The 15,936-nt window shown below is 43.5% G+C and overlaps 1 protein-coding gene across 1 annotated transcript in view; it reads left to right on the forward strand.

Moving 5' to 3' along the window:
- Positions 1 to 2,599: 2,599 nt before the first annotated feature.
- LOC134393360 (uncharacterized) overlaps positions 2,600 to 15,936 on the forward strand; it is a 32,689-nt gene continuing 19,352 nt past the window's right edge. Inside the window, exons 1-6 of the mRNA XM_063118388.1 lie at positions 2,600 to 2,661; positions 5,449 to 5,684; positions 6,845 to 6,970; positions 13,184 to 13,240; positions 13,905 to 14,042; positions 15,577 to 15,690. Of these exons, the coding sequence (XP_062974458.1) occupies positions 5,460 to 5,684; positions 6,845 to 6,970; positions 13,184 to 13,240; positions 13,905 to 14,042; positions 15,577 to 15,690 (660 nt within the window). The 5' untranslated portion in view covers positions 2,600 to 2,661; positions 5,449 to 5,459. The remainder of the gene's footprint in view (positions 2,662 to 5,448; positions 5,685 to 6,844; positions 6,971 to 13,183; positions 13,241 to 13,904; positions 14,043 to 15,576; positions 15,691 to 15,936) is intronic.

The raw sequence follows: 15,936 nt of genomic DNA on the forward strand, positions 1-15,936 counted from the left end.
CGGTGGAACAACTTTGGCCCATCCTGTCTTGTACCTTGTCTCTTGAACCGTGCTGCTGCTTGATGCCCTGTTTCCTGACCTTTTGGACTGCCTAACGACTCTGCCTCCAGACTGCGTAAGGTACTGCCTGTTTTATTGTGTTTTGACCTCTGCCAAATCTAGCCAGGCTACCCAAGGTGAATTATGAATTGGCCAGTCCAGGGCCCTGGAGGGGGAAAATGTACCACTCATGCTCCATGATTACCCATAAAGGATAGGAACCTATACCCAATGTCTATTTATGAAACCCATAAGAAAAGAACCCATTTTGTTCTTTTATCCTCAGATAATAATTCTTTTACAATTCCTCCACAATAGCCCAGGTTTTAAAGAGTTGCCCAAAGGAATGGTTGTGTTCATTGCTCGACTTCTTCCGAGCCAGTTCATCTTCAGCCAAGTAGCCAATCACTTCAATCTTTGACTAGGTTAGGGGAGGGTTCAAGTGGATCCCACGGTTTGCTTGTTTCTTTGCCCATTTCAATTGCCACAGTATGTGGAGCTCAAAGGGTCCTAAGAAGTTGCACCAACCTTGGGTCCTCCATCACAGCCTTTGTCTGCATGAGCACATAAACAACCTGCTGATTGTTTTCCTAGAAGCAAGTTAATTTCTTCCCATCATTGCTTCATGAACACTGTAGCCCAGGTGTTCCCTTTGATAAATTCCTGGATCACCATGAATCTTTGGGAAAGGTCCTCCTTAGACCACTTTCCTCTGAAACAGGTAAACTACTTCTATATTCCTTCTTTCCTTGTTCTCCGACTAAGTTCTGTCAACTCTTTGTTCACCCCTCACATTGCCGAACTCTGTGTGATCTACCTTCCAAGTGTGCCCCATTGCATCTAGGCCTCCAATAACACCTACTAAATCCCTAGCACCCTTTTGACTGCATTATTTGGTAATAGGAATTCTCACACCTCTGTTACTCGTTCTTTCCTTCCTTTTCCTGCTTTATATATTTAGAGTAATAGTTAATGGTCCACATTTAATTGTGTTAATCTAACCATCTTCTCCATTCTGTATTAAAGCCACATATTTAGTAATACTCTGTAAAAACAACAACCCTATATTCTTTCATTCAAGCCCTGGTTTGTATTCATTTGCTAATATCCCCATGGCATAAATTAGGAGTGTGAAATAGCTTTGGCTGAATCGGGCCACTTTAAACCAAGGGCATTTCTACATTGGGGGGGAAATGTACTGCCTTACTTACTGGTTCCTTTGTGCGATTGTGATGGGCTCCATTACATAGGCGGACAAGGGTGACCATCTGGTTTGAATTGCCAACCATGTGGTTTGTAATTAAAAACTTCCCTTCCTTTTGGTGCTCAGAAACTTGAAGAGGACAGCACCATCTAGTGGCTGCTTTATAGCACAACTTTGATTTTAAACGCTGGGGAAACCTGCCCTATTTCAAAAGAACCGGTTTTTTCTTAGAGTGAGATTTCCGGAGGAAGGAGTGGGAGATGTCCTGGAGGTTGACAGCATCATCTGAAGGATCCACAAACTTCTGTAAGTGATGTATATCACTGTTGTAGAGACGCTCCAGTTCTGTTTCTTCCCGAGGTGAAGCAGCCTTCCCTCCAAAGTGAATGGAACTGAATATGGGACTGAATCTGTCACCAAGCTTTGTGTGTGATTTGGCATTTGGGAAGGTTGCACAAAGTCTGTCCTTGAGGACTCCCTTGTGTGACGCTCCCCCTCCCAATGGATTGGGATTGGAGGAGTGGCAGCTTTGCCTGCCCTTCATCCTGTCCCAGTGGGAGAAAGCACAGGGCAGAGGAAGTGGTTTGCTGCAAAGGAGCCTTCTGCGCCAGAAGGTGCCAGTAGGCTGCTTATCCTCATGACACTGTGAGGCTCATGTGCCGTTGCTCAAAAAGCAGCGAGCGAGTGGCTGGATTCTGCACTTTGGGCGGATGAGCCCAACTATTAAGAAGTGACATTACTTCTTATTACTAGACCATCACAACAGTTAAAGTGCAGGAGCTATACTAGAGTGACCAGATTTAAAAGAGGGCAAGGCACCTGCAGCTTTAACTGTTGTGATGAAGAGGGAATTTCAGCAGGTTCTCCATATATGCAAATGACACCTGTTGAAATTTCCTTTTCAATACATCTGTTAAAGATACAGGAGCCCTGTCCTCCTTTTCATATGGTCACCCTACCCAAAAAGGAAGGAGAGTGGAGGATCACATGCCATTGCATTTACAATGCAACAGGAAATACAACGATAGAAGTCTGCACATTGAAAGCTAACAGTGGTGCAGAAGGGTTATAACGGTAAGGTAAAACGGAACATAATTCACCTATAAAACGTTATAACTAACGAGTCATGTGACCAGTGACGCAATCAAAGCCCTATGTACTGTTATAGGTACAATAGTGTAGATTCCCCCAGAATCGTCTTCTTGGCAAGAATTAAGAGAATTTCTGAAGTGGAACAAATCTACACCATCATAGCAGAATGAGTAAACACAGACAAGGGAGAAATAAGGAAGGAACAGCAATGTCGAGAAAACCCCTCCTTTATTACTTTCACTTCTCATTACTTCCTGTTGAAATCAGAGACGTGCTGAGAAGCTGAGAACGAGCACATCAAGGAGTGGAAGTATCCCTGAAAAGAGGTAAATTAATTTGGGCCTGGGGTTTTATTTGATCCAGAACGCAGTTCTGAAAGGCTTGAAGGAATAACAGGGTGCTCCTGAACACGAGCAGAGGGCTTTCCCCTCAGTATTGAATAAGGAGAAGGGCAGAAGGGCAGAGTGTAACAGCAGATGTGTGTTCCAGTTAAGGCTAATGCAACCCCCTCCATGGTCATTTCCCCCTCAAGGTGGGCTTCCCCGGTTTTGGATCCTGCTAAGGGCAGGGGAAGCTTAAAATCCAGGTCGGAGTGCATTTTTAGTGTGGAATTAGTGGACAAAGGAAGAGGAAAGTGCCAATTCTTCTATTAAATCCACCCATACAAAGACACCCTGCCCCTTAGTTTTATAGAATGATGAATTTTATTATGTGTGTACAGAGCAATTGCATAAAATCTACAGAGCTGAGCACAGAGATATATTTCAGATAACTTGCTGCTTTCTTGGAGTGAGTAAAATACCTGGATAAGGTTTACGTATTAGGCAATCACATAAACCTCTATAGAATTAGCCTGGAAAAATACATGCGTTGTATATTCCACCTCCTCATATCCTCAGAGACATTGATGTTATTCATCAGAAGCTCTTAGTGTACATTCATTGAAGAGAATAGATAGTTAGACATTAAATCTAAGCAATTAAGAACGCTCACCTAAAACTTGCCGCCATCAAGTTTAGCAGAAAGGATACTGGAAATGAGGAAGGAGGCCATGTATGGTTTTGTTGATGCCTGTTAGCATGAGGAGGGAGGCCACATGGCTGAGAGCCAGGCCTTTCTTTCTGCTAGTTCCAGTTGCCATGGTGCAACAGGCAGAGGCAAACTCTTCTCTTGTCCCAAGATAAAAGTTCTATATGGCATGTAAACAGAGTCCTTACTGGATCTTTACAACTGGGTTTAAAAACAAATGGGTTTTTTTCTTTCTTTCCCCGTGATGTCGCTGGAGAGGAAGTGGAAATAACTACTGTTGTGCTGAAACTTTCTTCAATCTTCTCCCCCCCCCACTTCCTCCCCCCCTTCCTCCTTCAATTTGATGAGAAAGAAAATCGCTTTGGAAAATTGCCTCATACCTGGAGGTCTGTGCGTCTAGCGCTGCTCCTAAAAATTTGAACAGAGCAAGAGAAAGCTAGTCTGCGCTCCTAGAAGAGAGTCCAGTTTCTGAAAACTGAAATCATTCTGCACTGTTACTGTGTAGGGAAATGTGATCCTAAATAGAGATTAAAGAGGAGGGAGAGAATGCCTCCTTGTACAGAATGGCACGGAACGTGGATATCGAGCATAGAAGTAGGACTGAGCAGCAAGGAAGTTCTGCTTTAGCAGTGGATTGGACTGTGGGGTGGTTTTTTTAGGGTGTCCCAGACAAGGCTTTTGCTGCCACATTCACAGAATATCATGGGCATCCAGACACCGTTGTCTTCCATTTTTGTAGCCCTCCCATGTTTCCCCTTCCTTCTTTTTTTTTCTTACCAGAAAAAAAATCTGTTAAAGAAGAAAAGATGGATTTTGATAGTTAGTGACAGGAGCCCTGCGTTTCGAAGCACCCTTAGGCTGCAACCCTTAACACACTTACTTCCCATAGGATATCAGTGTCAAAACATGATGGAGTCACTGCACTCTGTAGCACCCACTAAACGATTATGGTGACGTATAAGCTTCATTCATGTCCATTTATGTTTTTAATCAGTTTTAAGTAATTTTATATTTTTGTATTCAATGTTGTTCCCCACCTCGATCCAGACGGAGAGGCAGGTAAGAATCATCATCATTATTATTATTATTATTATTATTATTATTATTATTATTTATTTATATAGCACCATCAGTGTACATGGTGCTGTACAGAGTAAAACAGTAAATAGCAAGGCCCTGCCGCATAGGCTTACAATCTAATAAAATCATAGTAAAACAATAAGGAGGGGAAGAGAATGCCAACAGGCACAGGGTAGGGTAAGCAGGCACAGGGTAGGGTAAAACTAACAGTATAAAGTCCGCACAACATCAAGTTTTAAAAGCTTTAGGAAAAAGAAAAGTTTTTAGTTGAGCTTTAAAAGCTGCGATTGAACTTGTAGTTCTCAAATGTTCTGGAAGAGCGTTCCAGGCGTAAGGGGCAGCAGAAGAAAATGGACGAAGCCGAGCAAGGGAAGTAGAGGCCCTTGGGCAGGCGAGAAACATGGCATCAGAGGAGCGAAGAGCACGAGCGGCGCAATAGTGTGAGATGAGAGAGGAGAGATAGGAAGGAGCTAGACAGTGAAAAGCTTTGTAGGTCAACAGGAGAAGTTTATATTGGATTCTGAAGTGAATTGGAAGCCAATGAAGAGATTTCAGAAGTGGAGTAACATGGTCAGAGCGGCGAGCCAAGAAGATGATCTTTGCGGCAGAGTGGTGAACAGAAACCAACGGACTGATGTGAGAAGAAGGAAGGCCAGAGAGAAGAAGGTTGCAGTAGTCCAACCGTGAAATAACCAGTGCATGAACAAGCGTCATCATCATCATCATCATCATCATCATCATCATCTTTCTGGGGCAAAAAGAAGCCCTTGTCCAGCAATTTCCTTTGTTTTCCTGTGTTATGAGCACCTAGTACTTCAAAGAGCAGCACAGCAATTTTACTGGTGAGCAGTTACCCTATTGACTGCTTACATGTCAATCCATTAGGAGGAGACTTAGCCTAGGATATATCGTGCACGTGTGTAGGATGGTTGGGCTTTGTGTTGTCCAACTCTAAGAGAGGTTTTTTTCATTTGTTTCTCTGATTTGTTTGTTTGTGGCAATAGATTCAGTGAGAATGGCTAGCGGAACAGTAGTGTTCATTCCTCCCTATGGTGGCAATATAATCCAGACAGGGCCAGGGGCCCCTGGTACTTTCGTTCAACCACCAGGGATGGTACAATATGTACAGTATCTACAATCCGGAGGCCAGCAGCTTGGAGACTCCAGCAACCCCCCTCAGCAGAATCGTCAAGCAGGGCCACTGGAGAAACTCCTCAAAGTAGAGACCAAGACTCTGGGGGTAAGTGTGTTTGATATTTGTTTAAACAAGCCAGGGTTTGTAAACCAGGAACAAGCCTTGTTTTGTGATCCTGGTTTTCAAGGAGCACAACAAGCCAGGAACCCCTGGGTTGGACAACAGACTAAATTTTCCACTCCAGGTTAGTTTAGCTTAGAGGCAGGTAACCTTTTTGGGCCTGTGGGCACATTCAGCAATTTGGGAAACTGTCCTAAGCGTCACCACAAAATGGCTGTCATGGGAGGCTTGGCTAGACACATGTAGGATGACCATATGGAAAGGAGGACAGGGTTCCTGTACCTTTAACACTTATATTGAAAAGGGAATTTCAGCAGGTATCATTTGTATGCATGCAGCACCTGGTGAAATTCCCTCTTCATCACAACAGCTGCAGGAGCCCTGCCTTCTTTTGTATCTGGTCACTCTAGTATAGCTCCTGCAGCTTTAACTGTTGTGATGAAGAGGCAATTTCACCAAGTGGTGCATGCATACAGATGACACCTGCTGAAATTCCCTTTTCTATGCAACGGTTAAAGATACAGGAGTCTTGTCCTCCTTTTCATATGGTCACCCTAATCACATGCAGTGTACCAGCAGTGTGACCTCTCCCTGGGCAGCAGTAGCAGCAGCAGAAGGGGGATTTTGCATGTCCCAGCAGGCAGCTACTTATACCAAACCTCTGTCCCCAAGGAAGGAGGGGAAATCTCTGTTCAGTCCCACATTCATCTCCTAGAACCCAGATTTGTTCCTGGAGAGTGAATTTACATCTCAATCCCCCCACCCCACCTCTCTCTCTCTCTCTCTCTCTCTCTCTCTCTCTCTCTCTCTCTCTCTCTCTCTCTCTCACACACACACACACACACACACACACACACACACACACACACACACACTATTTGTTTAGGGAAAGAACTCAGAGGGACCATTTCCATTGGGGGGGGGTATTTTTAGAAATCCAGCTGTAGGGCAGATGAAATTTAGTGGAGAACCAGTTCCTGCAAATGTGCAGGGGATTCCCCACCCCAGAATGAGACAAAATGGGCTTGTGGGGAATTTCTAGGTTTTAAGATGACATTTCCAGACTTTGCTAACATTTCAGAATTCAGAATTTTTGCAGGGTTCCGGAAATTCTTTTATCTTCTTTGTGCATTTCCTTCCCGCAGGCCGTCCAGATCATAATTGGGCTGATACACATTGGCTTTGGTGCTGTCTCAATTGCTATTATTGGTCCATATTATTTCATACCTGTGGCTGCTTATGGAGGTTATCCATTCTGGGGTGGAATATTTGTAAGTAGTTTATTATTACTTGCCTTTGAGAGTTGATGTTTTTCAGTGTCTATAAGACTGCTAATCTACACCAAGCAGGATATTGCACTATGAAAGTGGTATGAAAGTGGTATATAAAAGGCACGAGCCACACCACTGCTTTATAGCAGTATTGAAGTGCACTGACAACTGTTGGGCCCCATTGACACATACAATATACTGCTTTCATAGTGCTATATCCTGCTTGGTGTGGCTCCTGCCTCTTATATACCGCTTTCATTCTGCTATATCCTACTTGGTGTGGCTCCTGCCTCTTATATACTGCTAACAACAAAAGGAATTAAGGAGGAACCCTCACTGGAAGAATGAAAGGAAGGGAAAGGATCCACCAACACTCCTAAAGTTAAGTGCACTATATCTGGGAAGCACAGTGTATTGTACTCCTACCAAAAGCCTCACTATGAATCACAGGTTACACATGTGTGCTTAAAAGCAAATATCTCACAGCTGTGAGATCATAATCCTCTAGTCTCTAAGCCACAGAAATATACATCGCCACATAATTGGCAACCATAACATACATGCACAAATGGAAATTTAAATTTAAAGAGTTACTGATAATTAACAAGTACAAAACATGTCATGGGCATGAGAGAATATAAACAAGCGGAGCTACGAAGAAATCATGCCAGACTTTGAAGCTCTGGGAAGGAAACTGAAGAACATTGGGGCCCAGGTAGTTTTCTCATCCATCCTCCCAGTTCTTGGAAGAGGATTAGAAAGGGAAAGAAAAATACTCCGGGTGAACGACTGGCTACGAAGGTGGTGCTGACGCGAGAGTTTTGGATTCTGGGACCACAAGCTACGCTACTTGGAAGATGGACTGCTGGCAAGGGATGGGTTGCACCTCACAAGGACTGGAAAGAATGTGTTTGGCCACAGCATGAAGAACTTGGTCAGGAGGGCTTTAAACTTAATCCTACGGGGGCGGGAGACGTAAACTTCGAGGCAACAATAGATGAAGGCCCATGCACCACAGTACAGAGAACAGCTCTATAATAGTGCCCAAAAATAGTGTCCGCAACAATGTAGGAACAAAGCCGGACTATAAAACGCATGGTCTTTGATGTCTATATACTAATGCCCAGAGTATGGGAAACAAACAGAACGAACTTGAACTCTTATTACTTGAAGGTAAATACGACTTGATAGGTATAACTGAAACGTGGGATGACTCCCATGACTGGAATATAGCAATTGAAGGATATAATTTGTTCAAAAAGAACAGAAGAAATAGAAAGGGAGGTGGAGTTGCACTATATGTTAAAAATACTTATCCCTGCACAGAAATACAGGCGGATGAGACTGGGAGCCCCATTGAGAGCATCTGGATTAAAATAAACGGGGCAAGGAATAAAAAGAACATGATAATCGGAGTCTACTACTGACCACCCAATCAAGGAGAAGACGAGGATGAAACTTTTGAGAAACAAATTGCCAGTGTTTCAAGGAAGTCTGATGTAGTAATGATGGGGGACTTCAATTACCCTGATATCTGTTGGGAGACAATACTGCCAAAAGCGCCCCTTCCAAGAAATTTCTGACGTGTGGGTGATAACTTTCTCCTACAGAAAGTGGAGGAAGGAACTAGAGGATCGGCAATCCTTGACTTACGGGAACTCTGGGGGAAAGTGACCACATCATACTTGAATTCTTGATTATTAAGGAAGCAAAAGTTGAGTGTAACCATACACGTACTCTGGATTTTAGGAAAGCTGATTTTTAATAAACTCAGAACTATGATAACTAAGGTCCCATGGCAAATGAGCCTAATGAGAAAAGGAGTGCAAGATAGGTAAGAGTATTTTAAAAAGGAAATTTTAAAGGCACAATTACAAACAATTCCAACAAGGAAAAAAGATTGAAGACCACGGAAGAAACCAATGTGGCTCCACAAAAAGTTTAGAGATGACCTGAAAACAAAAAAGGATACATATAGGAAGTGGAAGGAAGGCCAGGCTACAAAAGAAGAGTACAGAAGTGCCGAAATGGCGTCAGGAAGGCTAAAGCTGAGAATGAGCTGAGATTAGTGAAGAATGCTAAAAGCAATAAAAAGGCCTTCTTCAGATACGTGAGTAGTAAAAGACAGAGGAAAGAAATGGTGGTTCAACTGCTTAATGAGGATGGCAAATTGATAACAGATGACAAAGAAAAGGCTGAAGTGCTCAATTCCTACTTTGCCTCAAGTCTTCTCCCAAAAGCGGGTTTATGACCTCCCTGGAAAAAGTGAAGCACAAGTTGAGGGGGCAGGATTGCAGTTTGAGATTGATAAACAAATGGTCAAGGAACACCTAATTTCTTTGAATGAGTTCAAATCTCCAGGGCCTGATGAATTAGATCCTAGAGCAATGAAGGAGCTAGTGGAAGAACTCTCAGAACCGCTGTCGATTATCTTTGTGAAATCATGGAAGAAGGGTGAGGTGTCGGATGACTGGAGGAGGGCTAAGGTCCCTATCTTCAAAAAGGACAAAAAGGAGGAACCTGGGAACAACAGACCAGGCAGTCTGACATCCATCCCTGGGAAAATTTTGGAGCAGATTATAAAGAAGTCAGTCTGTAAGCACCTTGAAAACAATGCAGTGATTACTAGAAGCCAACATGGATTTGTCAGAAACAAATCCTGTCAGACTAATTTGATCTCACTTTTGATCGGGTAACCTCCCTTGTGGACTGTGGGAATGCTGTGGACGTAATGTATCTTGACTTCAGCAAAGCTTTTGACAAAGTGCCCCATGATATTCTGATTAACAAACTAGCTAAAAGTGGGCTAGATGGAACAACTATTAGGTGGATTCACAGTTGGCTACAGAATCGGACTCAAAGAGTGCTTATCAATGGCGGGAGGTAACAAGTGGGGTACCACAGGGCTCAGGCCTGGGCCCAGTGCTCTTCAACATTTTTATTAACGATTTGGATGAGGAGGTGCAGGGAACGCTTATCAAATTTGCAGATGACACAAAATTGGGTGGGATAGCTAATACAGAAGCTAAGACAGAAACAAACTTCAAAGTGATCTTGATAGGCTGGAGTGCTGGGCTGAAAACAACATAATGAAATTTAATAGAGATAAATGCCAAGTTCTACATCTAGGAAATAGAAACCAAATGCACAGTTACAAGATGGGGGATACTTGGCTCAGCAATACTACAAACGAGAAGGATCTTGGAATTGTTGTAGATCACAAGCTGAATATGAGCCAACAGCACAATATGGCTGCAAGAAAGGCAAATGCTATTTTGGGTTGCATTAATAGAAGTATACCTTCCAAATCGCATAAGGTACTGGTTCCTCTCTATTCGGCCCTGGTTAGGCCTCATCTAGAGTATTGCGTCCAGTTCTGGGCACCACACTTCAAGAAGGACGCAGACAAGCTGGAGCGTGTTCAGGGGTCTGGAAACAAAGTCCTATGAAGAGAGACTGAAAGAACTGGGCATGTTTAGCCTGGAGAAGAGAAGATTGAGGGGAGACATGATAGCACTCTTCAAATACTTAAAAGGTTGTCACACAGAGGAGGGCCAGGATCTCTTCTTGATCCTCCCAGAGTGCAGGACACGGAATAACGGGCTCAAGTTAAAAGAAACCAGATTCCAGCTGGACATCAGGAAAAACTTCCTGACTGTTAGAGCAGTGCAACAGTGGAATCAGTTGCCGGGGTGTGTGTGTGGTGGTTGTGGGCTCTCCCACACTAGAGGCCTTCAAGAGGCAGCTGGACAAGCATCTGTCAGGTATGCTTTATGGTGGATTACTGCATTGAGCCGGAGGTTGGACTCGATGGCCTTATAGGGCCTTTCCAACTCTACTATTCTATGATTCTATGATTCTAAGGGAAAACGTATAAATGTAGTATTAAATTATGGTCCCGGACTGTATACGCCGTTTCCACCTTCGTCAGCAATACATGTTTTCAATTTACAAAAGTTGAGAATTCACCATAACGTAAGACATATAGGCTTGGAATAATGGCTGTGAGTTCTAACCCCCGTGGTAGACTCTTTGCTGAAATACAAACAAATAAATGGATATTGGTAAGCATTAAGCTCCACTATAATTCCTATGGGATTTACCCTTTGTAAAAGTGAGAAGCAAACCCTAAGGAAGGAATGAAAATCGTTACCTTCCGGAAGAGAAATGTTGGACTCTATGTCCAAAAGTATATGGAGTGGATATCTAATCTGCAGGAATGAAAATAATAAATTCAGAATCACTGCTCACATTTTATGTCAGGGTCTAACAAACCATACAATTCAATGGGATGTAAATACTTGTAATTACCAGCTTCTAGAGATAACGTAAGTCTAAACTGACGAGGAGAAGGCAAGAAAATGGAGTGGGTAACAAACTTATTATAAAGTGCCTCATGGGAGGTAATTCCCCACTTAGGAGATAAGTAGTGAGTGTATCTAGTAGGCGGATCCTCATGAGAGTTTATGTATGACTGATAAGGGAAACAAATAAGCAATCAAATCAGGTAAATGGTGTGTGATACGATCAGAATTCAGGCTCTTTACAATGTAATATGTCTTTATATAAACTTTATTTAAATGTCTTATAGCTCCCTGACGAAGGATCTCCAGATCTGAAATGTTGAGCGTTGTACAAGTTTGGTTGAAAGTTTTTTGAATATTTTTTATATTTCGGATAAGAAAAATAAAGAAACTTCTTTTGACATTTTATAGCACCAGAGCTAGTCACCTCTTTTTTTCTAATAGCCTTAGTATTTTAAACACAGAAATAAGGAACAGTCAACAAACTGGGACCTACAACAAAATATTACAGTGTGGCGGGCTCCTGGTCGGTGTTCCACTCAGCAGGCCTTACTCCATTCCATTTCCCTCCCCTCCCTCCCGGTTTTCTGGTCTTTAGGGGGTGGGAACCCCAGGAGGATTCTTTATTACTTTTTTACATCCGCAAACCTGGGGGGGGGGACCCCAACCATGCTTATATCTCTCTCTAGTTCTCAGTTACCTAGTTTCATTCCACATACATGTCCATTTTTTCTTTCCCCAACTATCTGCCACCATTCTGTGATCACTGAGCCTGCTCAGTCCTCACTGGGTTGTTTTGAGCTTCCTCCTTAAGGGATTTTTTTTAGGGCTGTGCACGAACCCAACGTTCCACTTTGGAGACTGATCCGGAGCCCCTGGAGCAGCCCCGATCTGCCTCGGGGCTGCCTCGGGGGTTCCCGATCCGCCTTGGCACCGAAGCCGAGGCGAAATTCAGACCCTCCAAGGCAACTTGGAGTTTTCTGGGCGCCGGCTGCGCAGCTGGCACCCAGAAAACTCTCCCTACTTACCTGGTGCCTCCGGCATCCGCCACTGCAGACGGCGGAGGCATCAGGTAAGCGCCCCCCCTTCCCCACTTAACTGCGTCCGCCGCTGGCTTGCATCTAGCGCCTACTACTCTAGGATGCTGAAGGCTGGAAGCAGGCCTCGGGCTGCTTCTTGCCTTCAGCATCCTCGACTTGAAGCCGCCAGATGCAAGCGGCTGTAAATGCACTTCAAAGCTTTGATTTTAAAATCAATTAATCATTGGATCTGGCGTATGATCATTTGTAAACCGCCCAGAGAGCTTTGGCTATGGGGCGGTATATAAATTTAATAAATAAATAACGCTGGAGGCAGTGGACGCAGGTAAGTGGGGAAGGGGGAGGGGGCTTACCTGGGTCTGCTGCCGCTGGCTTGCATCTGGCAGCTTCTACGCGAGGACGCTGAAGGCCGGCAGCGGGAGACCGGCAGCGGTTGGGGCCAGCTGCAAAGCGCTGAGGAGGCCTGAAGCTTCGAGCCAATTGGCTTCGGTTTCAGACCGCCTTGGCTTTCGCCTGAACTGCCTCAGATCCGGTTTCGAAGGGTCTGAACCACCCTGATCCACTTTAGATTCGGGGTTTGGCTCCGAGGCAGTGCACATCCCTCTTTTTTTTTTGGTCCTTTTGTGAATCGTGGTGTTCTCTCTTCACTTTAGAAGGTGCCATTTTGGCTACATAGGGGCTGGTGTTTGGAGAATTGAATTCACTATGAGTAGATGATGCTTCTCTTCCTTTAAGGATGGTACAAGTTTGTCTTCAAAGGAGAAATATGCATTGTTCCTATAGAACCCAGTTTTTCTGAGTAGAGAGTTTTCCCCCATAATTTTGAAGTGAACTTCTATTAAGTGCATCTCTTTCCTTCTTTTCCACAGTTTATAGCATCTGGATCCCTTTCTGTGTCAGCTGAGAAACATCTAACCTCTGCTTTGGTGAGAGAGATAATTAATAGTTTTAATATCTATTTTAATGGAGACGACAACAAATAAGTTTATTTATTTATTTATTTTTATGGCATGTCTGAATAAGTCTACCCATAAGTCAGCGTTTTGGCACAGGGTGCTCACATGGTACCATCAACCCCCATTCCCATGTTCCCATCAACAATCAATGGTTGAACAAACCAAGCTTTGCGTGGCATCAGATGGGCATTTTACTGCATGCTTGTTATTGGGCACTCATGGTTTTTCATGGATGCTTTTGACAATGCCATCCGCCACCCGTGTGTCTCCTGCCCCTTCTGCTCATTTTCCCATCATAAAAAAAGACCTGGAAAATCCAACTTGTTTGCTTGCAGTGATAGGTGCCGCCATTTCCTGCTGTGTGCAGGAGAAGCAGCGGTATAAAATGGGCCACATGGTCGTTGTTTGCTTCCTCTTTCTTCCCCATGTAAAGAAAGAGGAAGTAGGGTGGGACAGAAGTGGGGGCGAAACCGACAGTAAGGAAATGCAATCCCCTCTTCCTAATGACGCTCTTTATCTCAAAATAAGACTTTCTTTAAACAATGCCAGCAAATTATTCAATAATTTTGCTTCAGAGACATCTTTTTCCAGTCTATATATCTGGTGGCCTGATGTTTTTGTCCATCTCTTTCAGGTGAAATGCAGTGTGGGAATGAATATCACAAGTGCTGCAATGGCATCAGTTGGTATCATCCTATATATAGCAGAACTGGCTTTAAATCGTCACAGCTATCGTTATTATGGCAATGAGTATAGCTATGATGGGCTAAAGGTAAGTTAACAAGTTACATGTAGAACTTTGACTATTCTACATGTAACTTGTATTAAAGTGGCAGGATCCAAGAAGAAGGATATGTATGAATAAGAGAGAAAACCTCCATACACAGGTTTTACTTGCTGCTTTTTAACAGCATTTCCTGTACCAGAGAGTCTATGTAGTTTGAAAGGTGGCTTCTCTCTTAGATAGCAGGAAGTGCTACAAAGAAAACAGCAAGCAAACGTCAAGTTGCACACATGGTTCTTATATCCATGCATGGCCCCTCTTTCCTTTCCCTTCTTTCATTCATATTGGACAGATTATATTTTCCCACTATGAGTACTGCAGTATTTTGTCTCTGGGGAAATGCTGCTTCTCCATACAGCTCGTATATCCACTGTGATTGTGGAACATTATTTGGAATGTTGTTGTGCAAAGTTCATGGACCGCTATTGGATAGTACCTGTGGCTCCATGGAAGATGAAAAGCCCATTTTCTTTCTTCGTCCCTTCCTTATGCTTGGAATGGAATACTACAATGAACATAGGATCTGACCAGTGAGGGTTACTTGAATCAGGGGCTTTGTTTCACAATTTAGTCTCATAACCATTATATGAGTGCAGAATTTTCTTAGAAGCTCCTGCTCATCTCTTTTGGACAAGTGGATGAGCAATCAGGGATGACTATAGCTCTTTCAGCCTATATGGGGTAGTGTGTGCTGGCCATGCCCCCTCCAACCCTGATTGTGCAGGGTTCTCATCCACAGGGAACACTCTAAAAGCATCAGGAAAACATGGTTGCAAATCCTCTGCAGACTTCACCCGTCAACGCAGGGAGGTCTCCACTTCTCCTTCACACTTAACATTTTTCATGCATACCTCTAACGGCAAAGTTGCCCCTGACACACAGGAGGCTTCTGGCTTAGAATCATAGAATCGTAGAGTTGGAAGGGGGCTATAAGGCCATCAATGCTCAGTGCAGGAATCCACCTGAAAGCATCCCTGACAGATGGTTCTAAAAGGAGGTGAAGCAAATGACACAGGAAGGTTGATAAATGAGTGTATTTTCACATGCGAGGCTTAAACTGAATTTTCCTTTAGTCTAATGCAAAATGTAAAGCCAGTTAATGGGAATGTGCACTGGATTACTCTTCTGTGGTCCAGCCCATATTAATAGCCCTTTACGCATGACATGCGTACCAAACAGTATCATTGCCTACCAAACAGTATCAAATATGTGAGGAGGCTTGCTGAAAGACATTGCTGAAGACAAAAATGCTCAGGAGGTTCCTGCCCACATTCTCCTGCTCGATATGATATGTTCTCCAATTCTTCTCTTCTAAGAGACATATATGTCAGGAAGGCTTCGTAAGAAAGCAATTTTAAATTGTCTACCCAAACCCCCACCCCCAGCTTTTCCTGTGATGTATATTTAATGTTTTGAAGTCCTACACACCTAGAAGGTGTTTACTAGGGGCCCTTTTTAATTCTGCAACTGAACTAATTTGCTAGTATTGAGAGGTATATAACAAGTGTCTTTCCCTATGCAGTCCGTAGGTACTGGTCTCTCTGTCCTGCTCCTCTTGTTCACTTTGTTGGAGTTCTGCATCACCGTTTCTGCAGCGCATTTTGGGTGTCAAGCAGCCTGCTGCAAGGGTGACCAGGTAAGCATTTGATCATGTCCATGGTTGGACTTCCGGAAGAACTTATTAGGAAGGATGATGGGAGATTACTTTTAAAAAAATGATTATATCCCCTGCTTTTATCCACCCAGCAATCCTATGTAGTAGATTAGGCTATTAAAGCGACAGGTCTTAGGATCTCCTATGGTGCTTCATAACAGTGGGAATTTAGGAAGTGAGTGTACAAAAAATTGAAGAATTACAAAGAACAAAAAATTGCAAGGATAG

Source organism: Elgaria multicarinata, chromosome 2, assembly GCF_023053635.1.
Source record: "Elgaria multicarinata webbii isolate HBS135686 ecotype San Diego chromosome 2, rElgMul1.1.pri, whole genome shotgun sequence".
NCBI classification, from domain to species: Eukaryota; Metazoa; Chordata; class Lepidosauria; order Squamata; family Anguidae; genus Elgaria; species Elgaria multicarinata.